Source organism: Cucurbita pepo, chromosome LG04 (assembly GCF_002806865.2).
Source record: "Cucurbita pepo subsp. pepo cultivar mu-cu-16 chromosome LG04, ASM280686v2, whole genome shotgun sequence".
Classification (NCBI taxonomy): Eukaryota; Viridiplantae; Streptophyta; class Magnoliopsida; order Cucurbitales; family Cucurbitaceae; genus Cucurbita; species Cucurbita pepo.
In genome coordinates, this window is record NC_036641.1 from 3953966 (window position 1) to 3978855 (window position 24890).

At 37.6% G+C, this 24890-nt stretch overlaps 2 protein-coding genes across 2 annotated transcripts; one reads left to right on the forward strand and one right to left on the reverse strand.

Annotated features, from left to right (window-relative positions):
• The first annotated feature begins 3959 nt into the window (after positions 1–3959).
• Positions 3960–15680, forward strand: LOC111793789 (QWRF motif-containing protein 2). The gene is made up of 6 exons (XM_023675831.1): positions 3960–5759; positions 9830–9949; positions 14520–14636; positions 14721–14810; positions 15038–15145; positions 15242–15680. Exons 1-6 carry the CDS (start codon positions 4281–4283, stop codon positions 15320–15322), a joined length of 1995 nt encoding a protein of 664 aa, XP_023531599.1. The 5' UTR covers positions 3960–4280; the 3' UTR covers positions 15323–15680.
• A 5933-nt stretch (positions 15681–21613) lies between these two features.
• On the reverse strand, positions 21614–22442 carry LOC111793920 (zinc finger protein ZAT10-like). Its single transcript, XM_023675997.1, has one exon. It carries the CDS (start codon positions 22438–22440, stop codon positions 21829–21831), a length of 612 nt encoding a protein of 203 aa, XP_023531765.1. The 5' UTR covers positions 22441–22442; the 3' UTR covers positions 21614–21828.
• Positions 22443–24890: the final 2448 nt, after the last annotated feature.

Consider the following 24890-nt stretch of genomic DNA (forward strand, 5'->3'; position numbering starts at 1 on the left):
ATATATATATATATATATATATATATATATATAATAATGAAAATGAAACTTTTTTAACGATATTTTACGTCTACCTATCTTTCGAAACAAAATATATATATATATTGAAAATGATTTTTTTTTTAAATGTATTTTTACGTCTACTATCTTTCAATTAATATATATATATATAATATTCAAAATGAAATTTTTTTAACAATATTTTATTTATTATATATATATTTGTAATAAAAATGTCAAATTTCTAGGGTATGATAACAAAATCCGACAATGGTATAATAAATAAGTATTTATTACGACAAAAAAGTGCATTTTTGTCGCAAGATACTAATATTCATCTCTAGCAATATTTTAAAGTCAAGTTCGATTTAATAAACGAACTACAAAGTATGAGGGCTCATGTCGTTATGTTCTTATCGAACAAGTATCGAGATTTTATACGAGCAACGAACTTATTAACCCACGCAATACACTATTGATTTTGAGTAACGAGACGAACGTGGGAGTAGCTTGAAAAGAAAGGGAAAAAGAAAGGGAATGAAATGGATGTGGCATCTCTCATAGGTAGCAAAAAGCAATTAAGAAAAAGAAAGGGTTTTAATTATAGCTTAACTTAGCTTGCAAAAACCACAATATATTATTTTTTTTTTATTAGTATTGTAATTATTTGTTACATTATATGTATGTAATATTAATGTGATTAATTAATTATTAAGTGATAAAGTATTCTCATTATCTCTTTAATCATGAGCCAGAGGAAGATTTTGTAAAAGTAAAATTAGGTTTGTTCGGGTTATATATTGGTTTTTGACTTTAGGGTGATTTTTTCGACATTGGTTTAGGGTAAATGATTCGAGAACTCGACTAATTTGGACTATCTAGATTTGGGTTGGGTGAGTTTTTGGAAAACTGGAAAAAAATTGGGTCGGTTTGTAAGTTGACAATTTTCTGGTCGGGTCAACTTAACCAACTCGAAAATAGAGTTACAGTCCAACTCTTACCCTACTTTTAAGATGTGATGTCTCACATTGGTTGGGGAGGAGAATAAAACACTCTTTATAAGGGTGTGGAAACCTTCCCCTAGCAGACGAGTTTTAAAGCCTTGAGGGAAAGTCTGAAAGGAAAAGCCCAAAGAGGACAATATCGGCTAGCGGTGGGCCTGGGTTGTTACAAATGGTATCAGAGTCAGACACGGGACGATGTGCTAGCCTTCTCGCTGTTCCTCGAAGGGGGGTAGACACGAGACGGTGTACCAGTAAGAACGCTGGGCCCCAAAGGGAGGTGGATTGTGATGTCCCACATTGGTTGGGGAGGAGAATAAAACACCCTTTTATAAGGGGCTGGAAACCTTCCCAGGAAAAGTCCCAATAGGACAATATTATCTTACATAAGATTATTAGTGATGAATGACGTTTTTGGCTTTTAATTAACGATTTATAATATAATATTATAGCATATGCTCGTGCCATTTGCTTCCTCGTAATAATGATTGTCACCTCGTTAGGTCTCATACTATATCTATACTCGGCAAAAAAGCAAGTTCAAGTTTAATTTGATCCATTTAAATAATTAAATTTCTCAACAAAAACGGGCATGGAGGCTACAATGCATCAATTAAATTTGTCAAAAAGTTTGTCGAGTACTTATATCATATCATTATTAAAAATTTAATAGAATTTTCAATCAAAAAATTAAATTATTTTGAATTAGTCAAGACTCGAACCATCCACTTTTATAATGGTAATCAATAATTTATCATTAATATAATTAAAAAAAAAATTAATGTATGAGCTCGAATGTGCCCACTTTGTAAGGGCATGACAACGACAAATGCCCTATAAAAGTATATATTTATGATATACGATAAAAAAAAAAAAAAAAAACNAACACCCAACACATATAGTTTAAGTTGAATAGTTCGAGCTGTTCGAGTTATCAGATCATATATCTCCTAACAATCACAGTATAGAATGGAATAAGTCATCGACTTATTCAATATTTTTTAAAATTTACAGAGTTACCAGATATATATATATATATGGTAAAATTTATTATATAATTAAAAAAAATGCATTTTTTTTGGTAAAATAAATATGCTAAGATTAAAATAATTGAGCTTTACAACCATAACCATCACATTCTTTTTTAAAGATATGAAGATACTAAACTTTACCATATAAAATAAATATTTGTAATATAAAAAGATAACATAAGTAAAAAGAAAACAAGGGATCACATGTAGCCACTCAAAAAGATAAAGGAACATTTTTTTTTTTAATATTTACTCGTAATTTATTAATTATTGGATGTATTTTAATGTAAAAAGAAAAAGAAAAAAAAATTAGGCACAAATTTTATTTTTATATTTTACCCATATATTAATTAAAATTGACAAAAAATCTCGAGCTTATATCGATTGTGGATTGAGAATGAGAATTGAATTCTCTGAACTCTATGTGAGATCTCACGTCAATTGTAGAAGCTAACGAAACATTCCTCAGTATGTGGAAACATTTTCCTAATAGACATGTTTTAAAACTGTGAGGCTGATGGCGATATGTAATGGACAAAAACGAATAATATCTGCTAGGCTTGGGCTGATAGGAACGAAATATTCCTTATAAGTGTGTGAAAACATCTCTCTAATAGACGCGTTTTAACTTTGGGCTGAAGGGAATGAAACATTCCTTACAAGGGTGTGGAAGCATCTCCCTAATAGACGCGTTTTAGCCGTGAGACTGACAAGGAATGAAACATTCCTTTACAACGGTGTGAAAACATCTCCCTAATAGACGCGTTTTAAGCGTGAGATTGATACGATACGTAACGGGTGTGGAAACATCTCCATAACAGACGCATTTTAACGGTGAAACTAACGGGGAATGAAACATTCCTTACAAGGGTGTGGAAACATCTCCCTAACATACGCGTTTTTTACTGTGAGACTGACGACGATACGTAATGGGTGTGGAAACATCTCCCTAATAGATGCCTTATAATTGTGAGACTAACGAGGAATGAAACATTCTTTACAAGGGTGTGGAAACATGTCCCTAACAGACGTGTTTTTAACCGTGAGACTGACGACGATACGTAATGGGTGTGCAAACATCTCCCTAATAGACGCCTTATAATTGTGAGACTGACGAGGAATGAAACATTCTTTACAAGGGTGTGGAAACATGTCCCTAACAGACGCGTTTTTAACCGTGAGACTGACGACGATACGTAACGGGTGTGGAAACATCTCCCTAACATATGCATTTTAACTGTGAAACTGATGGGGAATGAAACATTCGGTGTGGAAACATCTCCCTAACATACGCGTTTTAATCGTCAGACTGACGACGCTATGTAACAGGTGTGGAAATATCTCCTTAATAGACACATTTTAACTGTGAAACTGACGGAGAATGAAATATTTCTTATAAGGGTGTGAAAACATCTCACTAACAGACGCATTTTAACCATGAGACTGACGAATATACGTAACAGGTGTGGAAACATCTCCCTAACATATGCATTTTAACTATGAAACTAATGGGGAATAAACATTTAGTGTGGAAACATCTCCCTAAGAGACGCATTTTAACTGTGAAACTGAAGGGGAATGAAACATTCCTTACAAGGGTGTGGAAACATCTACTCAAGAGACGCGTTTTAATTGCAAGACTAACGACGATACATAAAGAGCTAAATATATGCTAGGCTTGAGCTATTACACCCTAATTTACGGTTGTTTATCGGTGGTAGATCGATCCCTGTGCCTCTCGCTCGGTTGCATACTATCATATCGTATCGTATCTAATTGTTTTGAAATATATATAAAAATTTGGGAGTATTTATATATATTTAAAGAAGGGATTAATTAAATTATGTAACGTCTCTAGAAAGAGTCCCATAAACCCAAGAAGAAAAGGAGTGTAGAGTGTATAAATACAAGTAGTTTATGTTACTCTCTCTCTCTTTCTGTAATGAGGCAGCGGAGCTCTCAAATCTTGTCTGTCACCTACTCTTTCTCTCTAGCCCAGAGGAGACGGAAGTGAGCTTGACGGGGACACGCACACAGCGAGCCGGGCTGCCTTCCATGTCCATTGATTTCCTCTCTTCTACGGAACATGTTCAATTCCTCTTCAACAACCTTCTTCCTTCTTCTTTCTGGGATTTCCTGAATCTTTTTCTTTGCAAAATGGTGAATTCTTCACTGAGATCCTCGTTTTTCTCTTTCCAACTCTGAGAAAAACGGACGAAATCGAGCTTCTGGTTGCTTTCTTGCATCAATGGTGGCTGCCATTTCTGGAGCAGCTTCGACCCACTCTCCAACTCCCAAAATCTCTACCAATCAGCGTCATGAACGCCAGCAAGATCATCTTAGAAATCAAGCCAGGCCTCCGTTGTTGCCTTCTGAGAAGGACAATGGAGTTCTTAATCGGAAACCGAGAGGTAGACAGGTTCCTTCAAGGTATATGTCTCCGTCGCCTTCCACTTCTACTTCTACTTCCTCGACTACTTCGTCTTCGGCTTCTTCTCGTCGATTTCCGTCTCCATTGCTATCTAGGTCCACTAATTTGACCCCTGCGTCTACTCCATTGCCTTCCTTGGGACCTAAGCGGTCCCAATCGGTGGACCGGAGGCGACCAACGGCGCCTCGGTCGATGACTCCGGTTATTGAATCGAGGCACGGTAATGCGACTGAGGCTGCGAAGCTTTTGGTTACTTCTACGAGGAGTTTATCGGTTTCTTTTCAAGGAGAGGCGTTTTCGCTTCCGATTAGTAAGACGAAGGCTACTACGACGCCGAGTTTGAGTAATGCGAGGAAGGGTTCGACGCCGGAACGGCGTCGGGCGACTCCACTTAGGGATAAGAGCGATGGGTCTGGAGTTCAGGTGGAGAATTCGAAATTACTTGATCAACATCGCTGGCCGGCGAGGAACCGGCATGCTAATTTGGAGGGGAATCCGTTGTCGAGGAGTTTGGATTGCAGTGGTGAGCAGAAGAAAGTGAATGGAATTGGATCTGGGATGGTGGTTCGGGGGTTACAGCAAACAATGCTAGATGACAATAGAAGAGCTTCTTTTGATGGTAGATTGAGCTTGGATTTAAGCAGTCCCGAGTTGCTGAAGACCGTTCGGCAAAGCCCAGATGCCGATTCTGTGAACGAGTCTTCTGTGCCCTCTGATCTCACTACATCTGATACGGACAGTGTTTCCTCCGGCAGTACTTCAGGCGTTCAAGATTGTGGTTCGGTTGCCAAGGGAAGAAATGGGCCTCGAGGGATTGTTGTATCTGCGAGGTTTTGGCAAGAGACCAACAGCAGGCTGCGGCGCTTGCATGATCCTGGTTCTCCTTTATCGACTAGTCCTGGGGCGAGATTGGGAGCCCCATCAAAGTTTAATCAGTCAAAACGGTTCTCAAGTGATGGGCCAATTTTATCACCACGAACAATGGCTTCCCCTATTCGCGGTGGCGCCAGGCCTCCATCCCCAAGTAAGCTTTGGACTTCTTCCGTGTCATCACCATCAAGGGGGATTTCTAGTCCTTCCAGGACGAGAAATGGTTTCGGTGGATCCTTGGTTAGTAACTCTATTAGTACGCCCTCCATTCTCAGTTTCTCTGTTGATATCCGGAGGGGGAAGATGGGGGAAGATCGCATTGTTGATGCACATGTATTGAGGCTTCAGCATAACCGTTACTTGCAATGGCGGTTTGTGAACGCAAGGGCAGATGCTACGTTCATGCTGCAGAGACTAAACGCAGAGGTACTAATTTTGTGTTGAATATCTTACCCTTTTGATGAATTTCTGTGGTTTTGCCTAATTCCATGATATTCGTGAGGTTTTCAATGTCTACTACTTGCACCTTAACTTACATTTTGTTCTTGATGGACACTATCTATCTAAGGTTGTTACATCCAAAAGTTGGCCTTGAATCGTATCCGGCGTTGTAGCCATATCGGCTACCTTAGATCAATTCTCTCTTCTAGAATTCATCTTAAATTGCTTATTCAGTTGCTACTGAATCTTTCACGGGGAACTTCCTACGGGTCGGGATGGATGGACAGAGGGAGATCTCCCGTGGTCTCTATTTGGTTGTGATGCCATTGTCTTTCGGTAGCTTAAGTATTGTTAACTTTGTCGACCTGAATATTTTCCCTCTAAGCGATATGATTTACAGATTTCTTTGGAGAGTTTTGTCTAGGGGATTTGAGTATTTTGGGTGAGATTCTTACTCTGATAAAGAATCTTAAGACATGTAGTTTTGTTCTTGGAAGTATATTTTTCAAGGCAGCAAATGCTTCACATTTTCCCTTGCCCTTGGGAAATTGAATCAATGGTTGTGTTTGGGATGTATGTTCCAATGGGGATTCTATTTTTTTGTTTCCTTTACTGCAATGAAACAACTCATGAATTGTAACAACCCAGATCTACCGCTAGCAGATATTGTCCTCTTTTGGCTTTCCCTTTCGGGCTTCCTCTCAAGGCTTTAAAACGTGTATGCTAGGGGAAGGTTTCCACACCCTTATAAAGGGTCTTTTGCTCTCCTCCGCAACCAATGTGGGACATCACATGAATTATCTTCTATGCTACCTTCTACTTAACAGGTAGGATCTACATAGTATCTACATAGGATCTAGTATAAGCTTTTTCTTGATAAGAAGCAATCTATTTCATTTATGAGAAAGGGAGACCTAGCATCTTCTTTTATGCCTGATCTTAGCAGACATTCCTACGATAGAGATTCCAATGATATGATTCCTCTTCTTTCCTTTTTGAATGAGATTTTTATTAGACCTCTCTTCTATGGAAAAGAGAAGTAGATCCCACTAATCTAATGTTTGTCTTTTTTCTCTAAACACATTTTTGGCTTGTTTTAAGTTTTTCCTTGATTTTTTTAAAAATTGTTTTCTAAGTGGTTCCGTTAATCGACATTGTTTTAAACGCATTTCGAAAGCTAAGGCTGGAATGATCAGTCATTTTTTACAATGTTTGTACTATTATGATAAAGCATGAAAGAAATGTCATGAGAATTGAAAAAAGTTGGTCTGGTAGGTGCTATTGATGTTCCACTTTTGGTGGTTTTATATATGCCAAAGTAGGTTCTTTTATTGATCTGTTCAAAAGTGTCTGTAATCAACTAGCTAAAGGTGGTGGAATTTTGTGATTCTCTCTATGGCTTCACCCACAAGGAAAGTTCAAATAGTGGAAAATAATTTGGAAGATAGTGTGCAAGAAAATGGTGAGCAATGTGCTAAAGCGCGGTAGGAAAGGCAGTTTGCTTCGTTGACCGGGATTGAACGGCAGGAATCCACTCTTCCTGTAACTATTTTCACCTTCTAGTATGTTTTTGTCGGGAAGAGACAAATTATTAATTCCCTTGTTGTGGCTAACGGGGTGGTGGATGACTGCAATCAAATGTATTTTGTAGGGTCCTGAGTTCAAATGGTAACTCGTAGAAGGCCTACGTGTTGCAACAAAGTTGATTGGTCTTTCTTAAACATTGTTCTCAAGCTAAATGGTAACTCGTAGAAGGCCTACGTGTTGCAACAAAGTGAATCTACGGGTGTACCTCTGAGTGTTAATTACTCAGTTATTCTTAATGGCAGATTGATTGAGTGGATATTCATTGCTTTGAGGTGACCATATTCTTTTATTCCGTTGGTCATTGTTGCAGATTGTTTGAGTAGGATGCATTTGAAGGGGCTGAAAAGTATATGTTTTGAGAAGTTTTTTGGTTGGCGGAGGTTCATTGCATGAAACCACCTCCAATTAATTGATAGCTCCTTGGTGTTTGCTTGACACACCATTCCAAAGTCTGTACACTTCATGTGCTCAGATTGATTTTTGGTCTCGACGACCAATTCACTGTCTAGTGAGAGGATACCAATTGCTTGGAGGAGTTTGCTGGTTGATTAGGCCACTAGATTTATAATTGGCCTATGAACTATCTTTCTCTCAAGTGGAACAAAAGAGCTTTTAGGGATATGGAGAGATTTTGGAGAGATTTGGAGAGTTTGCCCATACTATATTTCTTTAGAGCTGGTTAATTTTAAATCCCAATCGCTACCCTGGTACTCATTATGCTTCTACCTGATGGCCTAGAAAACATCTCGGTCTTCCTTGGTGGGAATTCCCATTTCTTGGAGCTTCATGGATGAAAAATAACAGGTAAGTTACATGAACGGAGGAGCGCTGTCTTTCTTAAGATTGAAGACACAGACTCATTCAAACTACCCTATTAGGGATCATGGCATGAAGGGAGGCCTGAAACCATGATCATATGCTCAACCAATGTTTCCTCCATATGGCCTCTTCCCTTGGCTCAAGTGTTGATGTCCTTCAGTAGTGATGGCCACTTCCATAATCTCATGCCCAACCCAATCAACCCTTAATATTCAGTCCCCTGCCTAGATGTTGAGCATTAGTTTATGTAACTTTACATTTATGCAATGAAAAGTTTCATTTTTTCAAAATAGTGAATCACCCTTCAATACTCTTCCCAGATCTTGAATTGCTACCCATTTAAAGGAATCACCCTTAAACACTATGTTTAGTACGTTTGGTTATGCTGCGATAATGATTTGGAACTTCGGGTAGTCCCTAATGCTGCTTCTTGCTTAGAGCCCTAAACTGCTCATACAATATTCATTCTTTCTATAATCAAAATAGAATGATACGGCTTCTTTAAATTCCTTCCATGTTTTGTTAGTCAGTACTACACTGTTGCTTCATCCAATATACTCATGATAATGGCTTCTATCTTCTCCTCCATCATCACAATGACCTCTAACGTTACTCTAGTTGTAAAATCTCCAGTCCATAAAAATGGCAGCTCTAATTTTGTCACTTTCTAATCCGTCAACTTATTCCCTTGTAAACCAATTGATGAGAGTTGCCTGTTTCGTTTCTAATTGTCTCATCAATGATCCTTTCCCCTTTTTTTCAAATTGGTTTACACCATCAATTGCGTTTTCGTACATTTGATTTTCTCTCGCCCGTGTAAATGACTTTCCCTTTCTAACTAGGTAACCATGTTTCTGGACCCCCTCATTTCCATCCTAGTATCTATTCTTCTCCTTCTTGGCATCATGCTTAGGAGAATACAGCTGAAAACAGGACACTCATGAAACTGGGCGAATTATAATTGTTCAAGTTGATGCTATTTTGTTTAATCCATCCTCCATACGAGGGAACTACTTTTGGTACTATCCAACATGGACGTTACTAACTCTTTCTTCTGCAAGCTCTCCGTTGTCTTTTTCCGACCAAAGGTAAAACGGGTTGGAGGCTTGGGATTTTGGTCAAGTCCCTGATCTATATTTTGATGATACAAGTTGGTTTTGCTAGTCCTGATATGCAGAGGGTCCAATGATTTGTATTGTCTGTAACTAGAATAATTAAGAACATTAAACTACTGTGATTGGTTTGGTTATGATGTGGGGTATGCATTTTGGGGAAAATGGTTTTGTAAATGTTCCAAAACTACATTCAAACATGTTGATTAATCAACATTATAACACTTTTCTACTCAAAGAGTACTTTTGAAACATTTATTATTATTTAAATTTTTTTTATATCGGTGAGTGTCCTTGGCTAGCTTGCACACACCTCGACTAATCTCATTGGACAAAATCTGGACCTCTGCTATATTTGGTTGACACGGAAACACATAGGATATTAGGTGGCTGTCATGAATTGAACCCATTTCCTATTAGTTTTCTTAGGGTTTGAAAAACAAAGTTTAGGATATTTTTTTAAAAATAATTTAGCCTTAATTTTTGTTTGCGTATATTTAATCCAGTATATTTCTTATCTTTCTTTTTATGCACCAGAGGAATGTTTGGAATGCATGGGTCACTATCTCAGAACTACGGCATACTGTCACACTTAAAAGAATCAAGTTACTATTACTACGGCAAAAATTGAAGCTGACATCCGTCCTCAAGGGACAAGTAAGATTCAGAACCCTTTTCTTTTTCTCCCAAAGAATGTCATTTGGTTTATCATTTGGCTCTTTAGATGCCTTCAAACTTGCATATAGCACATAGAAAAAGAAAATTGCGATAGAACTTTGTAAATATCTGTTCTTCAGGCTCAGAAAAAACAAATGCATTGTTCTTCTAAAGGACACTTGAAGTGCCATTGCATTATACCCATAGAGTTTTAATGTATTAATACTGACATAAATCATTGATGCCCAAATTATTCATCTTCTTTTGAGTAGAGCTCTTCTCCATCAAAAGATTTGAGGGTTGAATAAGCAGCACCTGACCATCAAGGATAAAAATCACATTTGTAATTCCGCTTGTTGGGTTGATTTCTCGTTTTATGTTTTTTTTTTGTGTGTGAATCTGTTTTGATCTATAAGGATTTTATCTTTCCTATAAAAATGTATGTATTCCAACGCACTCTCGCAAGCCATATGTTTTATGTGGGAGTTTGTTTTCAATATTTTCTAGTTAAGTGCCTTTAAAAGGGACGAGGGAAGCTAAATCTGTCCACCAATTTTTGTTAGAAACACCATATTCGTCAGCCTCTGTTGTCCTCCATTGTGAGTTTTTCGACATCGAAAAAGGCAGAAGCTTTTTGGTCAAGAGTGAATGATTTTCAACTCAATGTTATCTTCATCTAGACCTCCCAATACTGTGGGATTCCTCATTTCTTCTCGTTAACTGGATGAGCTCCCCTTCATTTTTTCGTGATCAATCCCAATAGAAACCTCTCTTTAAGTTTTTCAATTATCAAAAGCTACTCTTGGGCGAAAGAAAAGTAGACATATAAAATACATTGAAAGGCTTGCGTGGAAGGCTTGGATGACAGTCTCCTTCAAGACTGTTGATCTCCTCGAAGGCTAAATCCTGCATCTTTCAATAATTGAATTCCGAAGTGCAAGTCACTTTAGGTTCTCTTTTAGTGGAAGCATAAGTAAGTTATGGGGCATTTCTCAATGCTAGAGATAATAGAGAGGCTAGGTAAAGAACTTTTGAGTAAGCAACTTATCTGGCCTATATTGAAGTCTTGCTTAGTTGCCTGGGTTCATATTTGGACTGGTAAAGAGCTCAAAAGATTCGATAATATTAAAGATATGCACAACCTTATCTTTCTGGATGGTCGAATAATGGGGGGTGATTACTAATGAGGTTACTTTCAGCCACCATGAAATCTTCCTCGAAGCACTACTAGGGGCAATAAATGCTCTTCATTGTGTCAATGGTACGGTACTATCCACTTTAGGCACAAGCTTTTGGGGCCTTACTTTTGGCTTCACCTAAAATGCTCCATTCCAATGGAGATGCTGTCCTTTATTGATACACCGTGGATCTTCCCTTAACCAATGTGAGACTTTTGATCACATTTCCACAATCCTTCCATCAAATAGAAAACATAAGGTCTCTCATCAAATAGTTATCGATATGTCCAACTCTCTATCCTTAGTGAATTCATACATCGTTTGTCTGATAGTTCTCAACCATGGATCACCATCACTATGACTCCATGGCTCATAACTTTTTTGTTCATCATTCGAGCCCACAAGAATTTCGTAGACCTAAGTTTGGGGAATTCTCCAAAAACCACTTATTAGTGATAATGATACCCACATTTTTATATTGTTCACTTTTAGTATAAACTCCTATGACTTTATTTTTGTTTCACCTAAAAGGACTCATACCAAGGGGGATGTTTTCCTTATGTTTAATTAATGGATATGTCCGTTTCCTAACTAATGTGGGCATAAACCCTTGTGATATTGTCCTCTTTGGGTGTATGACCATGTGAACTAAAATTCTTGGATAAAGTTCTTGCGGGAAAAAAAGGCTTTAGGTTTAAATGTAATCTTAGATTTAAAGCTACTAGGTTGTTGATGTACTCGATTTTCATTAATGGATGGATCACATTTAGTCAAATTGGAGGTGGTGAAAAAGCAAGTAGGACCTTGGGGGATTAGATATAGGTAACACTAGGACTGTTACAAGGCCCTTTTGTCTAAATGACGGGTGTTTTCATTATGCATCTTACACTTGTGACAAAGGTCATTGAGAGCAAGCATGGACCACTTGATTTTGAATTGTCACAACCATACAATAGGTTGGGACCTTCACATAGTGACAAGCGCAACCCTCAAGTGGCGCCTATCCGACCACGTGAGGGCCACAACAGACAAGTGCCATGAAGCGCCTAAAGAGGACGGTGCATTGTCCTAACACACCATAAAGATATGCATTGAAGCCAAGCGGAGGCATAGGCAAGACAGAGGCAACGATGTCGACATGAATGTCAAAGATAGGCTTGTTGAAGTGCCGAGCAGAACTTCGGGCCTTGACCTTGAAAGTCAGGGTTCTAGAGGGAATTTGGGCATGTGGCTCTGGAGTAGTCTGTCTATATGAAATATGAAAGCTTGCTAAATTTGGTGTCAATCAGACACTAGACAGACGCTCCACGACACCATATGACTGTTCATCAAAATCATGTCTACACCGGCTAGATTGGAAATGCTTCAGAATGTACCTTAGGGGGAGGCATGGTGTTAGCTCTCCACCACCCCTGGGTCCTATAGCCTAAGCAAGCTACCATGTGGCATGGATGAGCATTGCGAGACGAGTGTCTCGGGCATTTTCCTTCCAAATGGGTCTTTCAAGGACAGTGTCGAACGACATGGGTGTGCCAGCATTACATCCTATCTCATGTGGCGGAGGTTGGTATGTGCAACCACTATCCAATACGGAGTCCATAAATGACATGACATGTACACGAGAGGATTCATGCCCTAACATGGACACGAGAGGATTCATGCCCTGATGAGAATCCATAAATGACATGACATGTTCGAACAAGCCAAGATGGTCGAGTTGTCTTAAGACATGGGATGACATCACGATGCATAGTCGTGTTGTTGGGAATCAAGATGATGACTAAGTTGTGACGTTGCACCTGAGAGCTCTTGGCTTAGTAGAGGCAAGGTCGAGCTGAATGACTTGATCTAGTGTAGAGGCAAGTTGGCTAGAGTTGGAGATGATTGAACATGCATTCCTGGGCGGCATGTGTGGCCAACAAGCTTAGAATCCGCACGAGTTGTGTTAGGTTGGCGAAGGAAAATCTCGCCTAAGGTCTAAAGAAGCTACAAAGACAACCGAAAAATGTATATAAGGCTTGGAATTTCCTCAAGGCTTGTCATGAGTGTGTCATGACATGAATGGATCTTGGGTGGGATTAAAGGCACTACAGAAACCATTCGAAAGGTATTGCTGAGGAGCTTCATTCTTCTCTTTTTATCCATTGTTTGGTGTGATGGGAGGGATACATTTTTCTGGGGAATAAGTGGTTGGAGATAGATTTTCTGCTCTGTTTTTTGTTTATTTTATTTTTCTCTGATGAGGAATCATTGGATGACTTGTTCTATCTTATTCTAGCACCTTGCCTTCACCTTTATTGGGGTTCCATTGTCTCGACATATATTTTAGCCCTTCTTTCTCTGATTGGGGCATTTTATTGTAATTCAAGGAGAATGGATGTTTGTATTTGGAGTCCTAGACCGTCCAAAGGTTTTTCTTGTAAATCGTTTTTTGCTCGTCTTTTTAATCCATCTCCTTCGACCAGTTAGCCTTTGTCTCGTTATGGAAGGTGGAATTTTCCTAGAAGGTTAACTTTCTTGTGTGGTAGATTCTCCACGCAATAGCTAACACTTCGGATCACGTTTTGAGAAAGGTGCCTAATTTGATTGAGCCACTGCGACTCATTCTATATCGAACGGAGGCGATTTAAGATCTTGACCATATCCTTTGGAGCTATGATTTTAACTCATACAGCTTGAATCTCATACATTGAGGAGTTTTATTTATATTTGCATAGACATAGGGGTTGCAGATAGATGATCAAGATATTCCTTCTCCATCCCCCCTTTTTTGAGAAGTTAAGGTTTTTGTTACAAGCCAAGGTGTGGGCAGTTTTGTGGTACTTTTGGAGAGAGGGAAAACAGTCTGTTATACATGTACTCACGGTGTAACGGCCCAAGCCCACCGCTAGCAGATATTGTCCTTTTTGGGTTTTCCCTTTCGGGCTTCCCTCAAGGTTTTTAAAACGCGTCTGCTAGGGAGAGGTTTCCACACCTTTATAAATAATGTTTTGTTCTCCTCCTCATCCGATGTGGGATCTCACACACACAGGGATTATCATGTGCTTATACCTTGCAACTAACTAGCCACATTTTCCCTTAATATGTTCGCTCAAACACTTAGACTCATTGTGTACCTGTTTACTACGATGCACATTAGTTACTGGGGGTCTATCAACATGGTGACCATTCTCTTTACTTTTTGAACTTATCTTCTACACTCCATCTCTTACCGCAATGAACTAATTATAATAGATTGAATCGTGTTGTTTCACAGTGTTCTTATTCATTTAAGACAATAGGATAATGTAATTCTGACAATGGCCGTAATTTCCTTGTGAACTATCAATTTTATGTTAAATTTACCCCAAATTCTGACATGAGCTTCTTCAACTGAATCAATTTGATTGTAGATAAGTTATTTGGAAGAGTGGGCTCTTTTAGACAGAGATCACTCGAGCTCCATGCTTGGAGCGACCGAGGCTTTGAAGGCTAGTACTCTACGGCTCCCAGTTGTTGGGAAATCAATAGTATGTGCCTTTTCAGTTTTCATTGAAAGCGATTCAATAAAGGCTCAAATGTGAAGAAAATAATTCATTTTTGTATTTTATCAGGCGGATATTCAGAACCTGAAGGATGCTGTTGGATCAGCTGTTGATGTTATGCAAGCAATGGCATCCTCAATTTGCTCTCTATCATCTAAGGTGCTGCGTTTTAGAATTTTTACCTTTGTGAGAAACTTTGAACATTTTTCTGCATGAAAGTTATGAATAGGCAGCACAAAGCTATGTACTACAGATTCAACTTAGCTTTGTTTTGGGGCTTTGTCTTGTTATTAGATAGCATAGCCAAGGAAATAGGAAGATTGATGAGCCTTTTCCTTTGACTCTTTTCATAGCTCATAACTTAGAAATGGTTGTCTTGTTCACAGGTAGAAGAAACGAACTCCGTGGTGGCTGAACTGGTTAAGGTGACGGCGAAGGAACGGATTTTACTTCAACAATGTGAAGATTTTTTGTCAACGCTAGCAGCCATGCAGGTATGTCGTAGTCATGCAGTTTCAGTACTCAAAAGTGAACTGTTCATGTGTTGCATTTCTTTTTATTGTACTGTTTGGTGTCCATTATGAATATAGGTGAAAGATTGTAGCTTGCGAACACACATATTGCAACTGAATCGATTTCCAACGAAACAGCAGCCTAACAAATACGTGTAGAACTGATATGATATGATATGATCCGATGATTTGACTCAACTCCTCACCCGTTATTCTACTAACATTACACGGACCCCTTTTCGTTTTTCGACCCGATGGAGGCCGAGACTGAAGTAACAAGAACAAATTGGTGGTATTTAGGATCTGGGTTTGGTGGCTTTGATATTTCTTCACTATTGTTGTTATGTGTATCTCTGTGTATCTGGAAAAAGAAAAAGAAAGATTGTAGGGAATGGCTTTGCATCCCTTTGATTAGCTGTGTAAAAGTGCTGCAATTCTTTATCCCTTTAGGCAACAAGTAAATGTCAACGTTGAATGTGTATATATGTAATGTTCTCATCATTTGATGATTCTTGTAGTTTGTGCATTCTTATTGTCGTTATACTTTCATGATATGAGGGTGATAATTCAAACGTTTAGACAAAAGTATATATCTAAACGTTTAAATTCATCTACGTATTATTGTAACACTTGCTAATGTACCTCCATAGTTGTGTTGTACCCTCTTCAGGTGTAAAATATGATGTCGTACCTAGTTGTTTAAATCAATTCTCCATTTTGATATAATGAGAGAGAGTTTTCTATAGTCAGTGCAGTGAAATTTGTGGAACTAATCATGCCTTTACATGTGCGACCAAAAACATAAGTCGATTGTTGAACCAACTCTTGCTCAGCCACACCACCTGTAACGATCTAGAGGGCTTTCCCTCAAGGCTTTAAAAGTCGTCCACTAGGGGAAGGTTTCCACACCCTTATAAATTGTGATTTGTTCTCCTCCTCAACTCCCACAATCCACTCCCCTTCAGGGCCAGCGTTCTCGCTGACTGCCCCCAAATCCACCCCCTCTGGGGCTTAGCGTCCTTACTGGCACATCGCCTTGTGTCTATCCCCTTTCGGGAACAGCGAGAAAGTTGACACATCGTCCGGTGTCTGGCTCTGATACCATTTGTAACGGCCTAGATCCACCGCTAGCAAATACTGTGCTCTTTGGGCTTTCCCTTTCGGGCTTCCCCACAAGGCTTTAAAACCCCTTCAGGGAACAGCGAGAAAGCTGGCACATCGTCCGGTGTTTGGCTCTGATACCATTTGTAATGACCCAGATTCACCGCTGGCAAATATTGTCCTTTTTGGACTTTCCCTTTTGGGCTTCTCCTCAAGGCTTTAAAACGCGTCTGCTAGAGGAAAGTTTCTACACCCTTATAAACGGTAGTTTGTTCTCCTCCCCAACCAGCACGGAAATTTAGTTGGCTCATTTCTTTCGGTAAATTCAATTGAGTTTTCTGTTTATAAGATTTTGATTGTTTTAATTGCACGTTAATTTGATGAATTACTAGGTTCATTTCCATTAAGTGTGTTGTGTCGATGTTCTCAGAAGCTATTCAAAGACGGATAATACGATAAAGCTATTAACATTTTATTTTTATTTTGTGTTTAAGCTTTCTACAAACAAATGGTAAGAACAAAGTTGATAGCAATGGTAATGTCAATGTCCAAAACCAAAAACAAAAGGGTATCATTATGATGCCTTGGGGCTTCCACCACTTGAATTAATTAAAGTCTCTTTGGTCTTTATAATTAGCCTACCAAATTTGAATCTCTCTTTCTTTCTTTTAGTGAATTTAGTCACCCAAAGTATTCTAACAAAACTAACATTTAAAATCCCCCATTTGTATCATTATCATACAAAAGTCTATTATTTAAAATAAAATAATACGACTCGAAAATTTAAGAGTTAAAGGTCAATTAAGTTGGTTAGAAACTGGATAATAATGTCGTTTTACGGGTCAATACTCAATGAGTTTCGTGTCTTACATGGTTAGACAATAGGGATTCAGTTGACTTGGTTGTTTAAATCCAGTGAATTGTTTATTTAGTTGCCCACTTATATACGTCTTGGGAGAAAAAAATCAATATTTTCATATTATACTTTATAAATATTTATATTGTTTTTAGTTTTTAAAATTGGACTAAAATTTCAATAAGATGTATTTTTTTAAAACTAAAACTAATAGACATAATATTGAGTTTAATTAAATAAAAATAATTGTCAAACGTTATTTTAATTCAAAGAATAATATGTGGTGTTGACTGAGTTGCCTACTAGAAATAGAGCTCGGTTGAACAAGTGGGTGTTCAAAATTAACGATGAATCATATGATAAAAAGGGCGTTCGAGGCTCGGTTAGTGGTTAGCAATATTCACAAAGAAAAGACATTGGTTATGCTGAAATCTTTTCTCGTGTTTTGAAAATAACTACTATCCAAAATTTTCTGAGTATTGTTGCATCATAGAATTTACAACTTGAGAAAATGGACGTAAAAACATCATCTTTACATGGAGATCTATATGCAGCACTCGGAAAGATTTGTAGTTCCAAGCAAGGAACACATGATGTGTAACCTCAATAGGAAGCTTGTATGGACTGAAAGACGGTGGTACAAGAAGTTTGACTCCTTCATGTGCAAGAGTGGTTTCTATAGGAGGGAAAATAATCAGTGTTGTTTCTTCGAGTAATACACTAGTTCTTATGTGTTTCTACTCCTATACGGGGGTGATATACTGATTGTAAGATTCTTGGGACGAGATAGATCTAATTTAAACTGAAAAAATTTGGGTGCAGTGAAGCAGATTCTTGGGACGAGATAGATCTATTTGCACATTAAATCTATCCCAAGGGTAGTACATTGAAAAAGCGTTATCCAAATTCATGATGAATGATTCTAAACCTAGGGCTACCCGTTCGGCAAATCGTATTAAATTGTCAAAGGAGAACTCTTTAAGATAGTTGAGGAACGTGAGCACATGACATCAGTTTCATACGCTTCTATAGTTGGGAGTTTGATGTATGTCATGGTCTACACTAAACCTGATACAACACATGCCGTGAGAGTTTTTAGCAAGTACATGACAAACGCAGGGACAGAACATTAGGAAGTTGTGAAGTGACTTCTGAAATATCTTAGAGGTACATCTAGTAGTTTTGCAAGGTTTTGTGGATGCTGATCTTAGTCGAGATGTAGATTTTAGGAAGAGCACATCTAAATATATCTACGCTATAGATGAAATAGCAATGAACTGGTTGTTCAGGCTTCAGAAATGTACGTTGCTCTTTCATTTGTTGAAGTTGAGTACGTGGCAATAGTTGAACCTTGAAAGAGGATGATATAGATGACAGAGTATCTAGAAGAATCAGGCAAGAGGCAGCACGAGAAGATTATTTATACATATAGTTAGAGTGTCGTACAATTAGTGAAGAACTCGATCTATCATTCAAAGACAAAACACATAAGAAGACGATATCATTTCACTTGTAGATTAGTGAAAGAAGGTGATACGTATTTGGAGAAAAAAAAGGTGCAAAGAATCCAACACACATGTTCGACAAAATATGTTGATGTTGGAAAATCGAGGTTATGCACAGTGTCACGGTCATGCTTGTCCAAGGCATGTCGCCCATGGCCGCATGCCCGTGACACGCCGAAACCTTTTTCTCATTGTTCATATGTAAAATTCAGTCCTCTCGCTCATATTCTTTCTTGCATTTTCTCTCTCCTATTTTTTGTGTTCATCTAGATCGAGTAGACAGAATAAGAATCTATTCTTACTTTTAATTTTAAAAATTTATTATTTATATAACTTCAATTAATTTTACATATGAACAACGAGCAAAAAAAACATTGTTATCCATTATTTTTAATAATTACTAAATTATAATTAAAACCGCTCAATCGTGCTAGCACCCCTTGTTCTAGTGCACTATCATCAAATCTAGTAGTGTTTCCCGACAACACGTTTGGACAAGTAACATGATGAATGACTCGATTTAAATCCTCATGTATTAAAAAAGAGCTCGTTAACAAAAATAAATAACTATCAAATCAACTAATTTTCAAAAATTTATTAACAACATTTAGATCAGATCCTCGTCTTATATGTTTGAAGGAGGAGAGACATGTTGAGCGTCGTAAGAGTTGAGCTGAGGCACGCACCACCTAATCTCGGAACCCTCCTTGCCATGTCAGGTACAGATCTTTCATGAGACAACAACAAGGTACATAGTATCACTCTAATTCAGCTCAACATCACTTCAGCCTTAAACACCAACTTAAACATCGAAGCGTGTTGAGCATAGTATTATACTAATATGAATTTTTGCTTGCAAGTCATCCCAACGTCTCGATATATCACCTCGATCAGAAGGCTTTTGAGATTTGTGACTAAAATTATATATCAAGAAGTGTCTGCACGGTAAGATTTTACTTTTTCTCCAATGCCACAAGAAGCATTAAGTGTCAGGTATAATCCTAACTTCTCCTTACGTAAGTTGCATAAGAACGAGTGTATCTATCTCGAAGAAGGTTGCATCGGGATTAAATTTTCATAATCTCGACACTTGTCTAAAGCATCAGAAGAATTTAGTTATTCCTATGTAAGTTGCTTCGAGATAACTATAATCTTTTAAAAAAATTTCTACGTGCCTTCTTCATTCAAAAGAAATTTCACGTGTTAGAAATGTCTAAGCGTCCATTGGAGACATAAATAAATTTGAACGTTCTTTAGACAAGGCTAACGTGCATAACCCACCTCCTCAAAACATTTTTGCGCACTATCTGAGACAAAAATACAAATCAACATGAGTTAAATGAATCTACCCCACTTCTCGAAACTTTGAAAGTATCTAAAAAGCGCTCAAATAGCTTAAAGGTGTCTAAAGTGTCACATGGGACCAAAATGAATTTGAACGTTGTCTAGATCATGTGTTTTCCGATCATTTGAAACTTTACAAGCGTCTTAAAGGTGCCTACGTGCACTCTGAGGCCAAAACTCAACTCGAAGCAAGCTTAACACGCTTACCCTGCTTCCCAAAACCTTGGAAGTTTTCAAAAGGTGCCTTTAAGTAGCATACAAATGTCTAAATAGTGTATGAGCCTCTCGTCATGTCTCTCGTCGAGGTATACTATGATGATTAACTAAACTTAGTCATATTTTCGAGAATAATCGAAGGAAATTAAACAATGGAGAAGTTCGAGAAGAGGAAAACCACATTGCATGTACCATTGTCTGTAATAGCCCTAGCTCAACACTAGCAAATATTGTCTACTTTGATCCGTTACATATCGTTAGGTTCACGGTTTTAAAACACGTATACTATGAAGAGGGTCTAGCCCTACTCCGACCAGTGTCTCGCACCGTTCGATAACTAGCTCTTATACTATTTGTAACAGTCCAAGCCCACTCTAGCATATATTGTCCACTTTGACCTATTACGTATCGCCGTTAGTCTCACGATTTTAAAATGTGTCTGTTAGGGAAAGTTTTCCACAACTTTATAATAAATGTTTCGTTCTTCTCTCCAACCAATATGGGATCTGAAGAGATGTACGTGAAAATTTTAATACTATTAATACAAAAAATATATAAAATTGTTAAATTACAAATTTAACCTCAATATATTTTGAAAGAATTAAGGTGCGTTATTTGTTTATTAATTTAAGAAATATTTAAATAATGGAATATTTTGGTGGCTGTTTATTACCGTTAACCAATCACGTTGGCTTTTCAGCTGTCTATGAGTTGTTAACGAATCCCCTCTCTGTTCTAACTAACTAAACCGCGTTTTCCACACTCCTAATTCTTTTTTACTTTATAAATTTTTAATTTCATACTCTTAAAAATAAAATTTAAGTAATGTAATTAAAAATAATAATAAAAACTCGAGACTCCGAAAATTTTATACGTTGTTGCTATATATATATACGGCGATACAGACTCGACCCGCTCCTACCCATCCCGTCTGAGGATCCGCATAGCCCTCTATTTATGTGTTATTCGTCCCTCTCCAGACACTAGTTTCATTCCTGAGGATACGAAAGCCTAGTCAACAAAAAAGTGAAAGTAAAAAAACAAAATTCTTACATCACAACACTGCAAGCGTCCTTCTTAGGTCGGCATTTGAGGCAATCCAGCCCTGAGCAATAAGGGGCTGGAAGCAAAGGTTATTCCAATCCCGACTTTTGTGTTGAGAAGTATGCTCTAACGATACCAGCTTCTAAAAGATAATATAAATTCTAGTCGTCGACCGCTATATATATATATACAACCTTTACGACGTAAAAAATTAACAGCTTACGGTAAAAATTGAATTAATTTAATTTTGAAATTAAAAATTGATAAAAATGTACAATTTCTTTTTATTTTTTATTTTTTATTTTTTTATTTTTTAATGGATCGACCGTTAAAGGAACCATCGGACGAGTGGAAAGGACAGTTCGTAAAGGTCAACCTCTATCCCTTAGCCACCAAAAACACAGTATTTATTAATTAATTAAAATAAATCAAATAATCATGATTATCTCTTTAATAATTTAAAATTTCCAAATACAACCAAAAATTAAATTACTTTGTACACTAATAAATTAATCCCAATAATCCAAACCCATAATTAAAATCACACTAAAAATATTTAAAAAAAAAAAAAAATGGATTTAGCGTCGCCGGAATCTGAATTATTCCACCGGAAGCAAAAGCCTCGGCTTCTTCAACGGGTGAGGACTCTGCACTTCCTCCTCCACATACTTCTCCTGGATTTGACTTTGACTTTGACTTTGACTTTTTTCTCGGTCCGGGAATCTCGGCGAGAACTCCGGCGAGGCCGGCACGTTGAGATCGAAGTCCCGGACATGGGTGTGCGTGAGAGTGGAGTCGCCGTTACTATCGGAACCAGCAGCGAGGGTTTTATTGTTGTTGCCGTCGTAGTGGCGCCGTTTGTGGCCACCGAGAGCCTGGCCAGTGGGGAAACACTTGAAACAGATGGAACACTGGTGGGTCCTTGTAGAAGAAGAGACGGCGGAAGTGGTGGTGGAATCTGTGTCGGCGGCGGCGTCTGATTTCCGGTGGCTGGACTTATGGCCGCCGAGGGCTTGGTAAGAAGAGAATGACTTATTACAAACGGAACAAGAATAAGGCAATTTCGTCGGAGATGGGATGTTTCCGCCGTGTGCGAGCATGAGAAGGGAAAAGGCTAAGTGCTGGTCGTCGGAGTCGAGCGGAGGGTGGGTTGAGCGCTTGGATGGCTTGACCCATGGCTCGGTCGGGGAATTGAGAGCTTGCAAGGCCATGGTGGGGGTTTGAGGGGAAGGGAGGGGGGAAGTGGGTTATAAAGGGGGAGGTGGGTCGGTCAACTGGTGGAGCGATGGCGGTGGCTGGGACTCTTTCCAAGTCAAAACAAAATTTATTTATTTTTATTTTTATTTTTATTTTTAAATGGGAGAAGGACTAGAGTGTACTAGTGAATGGTTGGAGTTTTCTGAGCTGGCACTTCGATGAATGTGGAGTCTTCCTTTTTCTTTTATTTGCTTACCTAATTTCCACCTCATTCTTTTTTTTTTTTTTCTATTTATTTTACTAATTATTTACATTTTCTTCCTATAAACAACTTTTAAATAAAAATTATACCATTAAAAGTTGTGGGTTTTGGTTAAATATTTGAAAAATATGAAAATTTGATTTTTGACATTTTTTTTTATGGGTCAACTCGACTAATTTAGATATAGGATTATAGTCGAAACTAACCATATTATACTCCTAAAAGTATTTAAAATATTTAACGTTTGTAATCGATATTAATAATAAATTATGACTGGTAAATGTTTAATATTTAAAATTTATTATATTTTAATTATTAATATGATACGTAATAAGATTTTTTAAAAATAATAATAATAATAAAATAATTCAAAAAATAATTGGTTGGACAAAAATTTCGAATTAGTTCAAAAGATTATTTGAGTTTTAATATATTTTAATAGAATAAGAAAAAATAAAAAAATATATATAAAAATGAAGGGAGAGAGAGAAAGGGAGAGGAGAGAGAGAGGGAATAAGTGGAAAGAGAGCAAAAGTTAGGGAGAAACTTCGGCTGTCGCCCACGTGTATTCTTATCCCATTTTCCTTTATTTCTTCCACTTCCACTCATAATCCCTTTCATTTCCAACTCACACCAACTTATTTTTCCCATTTTTCCATTTATTTTTATTCCTTTTTAAAAAAAATTTAAAATTGTTTTTGTTTAATTCATGTTTCAAATTTTATATTATCTAATTAGTTTTTAAAAATTTTAAATTTTATATTTAATACGTTTTTCAATTTTTTAGTTTTTGACTAAAATATCCCTATATATCTTGCTTAATTGAGAATTTCGACAACTAACTCTCAAAACTACCTACTCACTTTAAGTAAGACGCCTTTACTCGGGGTTAAGGTCTCTTAATGCCATGTCGCTTTCATCTTGTCATCTTGATCTCCATCGACATGGTTCATATGTCTTGACACCATTCTGAGTCTCGGGATGTCATCGCAGACAATTGAACATACACGCGCAGGCGGTGTGTGTGGTTGAACAAGAATGGATTCCGCACAAGCTATGTTCAACTGACAAAGACAAACTTCGCTGATGGGACGATAATTTATAAATTTATTAAAAAATTATTAAATATATTTTTAAATGCATTTTGTGGAGTCTCCACCCTACGTTTACGTGACACCAACTGTCAGTGACGTCAGCACTACGCGCTGCTATTTCGCCACTCGAACGCGTGTACTTTTCCTCTTTATGGGGCCGTGTTCACATGTGTCCCGTAACCGACAAATAAATTGTCACACTTAACCACGTGTATTTATTTCATTGGCTTCTCCGACTGAAACCCCTCAACGTGGCATCTTGCTCACCCACCACTTGCCACGCAACGCACTCCCACACCCCTTTTCAACATGTTTAATATTTTTGTGGAGTATAAATACGTGGCGAATATAACCAAGTTCTCAACTTCTTTTAATTTTATATTTTTATTATCCTTTTATACTTTCAAATATTATATTAAACAGACCACATTCATAATCTCATGTAATATATATATATATATATCATGATATATTTGTTTTTACGTGCGCTAAAATCGATTACTTCGTGATAACGAAACTATTGTTTAACTTGAAGTTGAAGATTTAACTCGAAATTATACGTGGTTTTCGAAATTAGGGTTGTGTTTCTACCTATTTATTCCGTTAATCGGTAGGTATAAAGAAGTTGACGCAGCGTCAAGATATTATATTTTCAAAATAGCGTTTTTTACATGTGTCAAGATTTTATACCAATTAGTAAAATTATATATCTCATTTGAATTCATATTTATTCTCGGTGTTTTTTTTTTTTTTTTTTTTTTTTTTTTTTTTTTTTTTTTTTTTTTTTTTTNGCAAAATCTCACTCTCGGCTTAAACACCTCTACCTTCTTTGATGTTGAGGAATGTTGGGTGGAGTCCTACGGTGGCTAATTAAGGAGAAGATCATCGGTTTATAAATAAGGAATATATCTCCTTCAGTACATTTTTTTTAATTTGTTATTCTCATGAATCAAACTGCCTGCCCACGACCTAGTCCAAATACCCATGGTCCCCACGCATTCCACCAGCTCGTTCCAACCCACACGCCTGACCTAGACCGCAATTCGCATGCATGCCCATGACCTGCAAGCTAGACCGCAATTCGACTCGACTTAGCATGGTCGGAAGC

Bases quoted from the DNA above. Each gene is read 5' to 3' on its own strand.
- LOC111793789 (XM_023675831.1), top strand. From the start codon at position 4,281: ATGGTGGCTGCCATTTCTGGAGCAGCTTCGACCCACTCTCCAACTCCC. The intron at 5,760-9,829 runs GTACTAATTTTG...TTTATGCACCAG, and splicing joins TGCAGAGACTAAACGCAGAG to AGGAATGTTTGGAATGCATG. The intron at 15,146-15,241 runs GTATGTCGTAGT...TTATGAATATAG, and splicing joins CAACGCTAGCAGCCATGCAG to GTGAAAGATTGTAGCTTGCG.
- LOC111793920 (XM_023675997.1), bottom strand. From the start codon at position 22,440: ATGGCCTTGCAAGCTCTCAATTCCCCGACCGAGCCATGGGTCAAGCCA.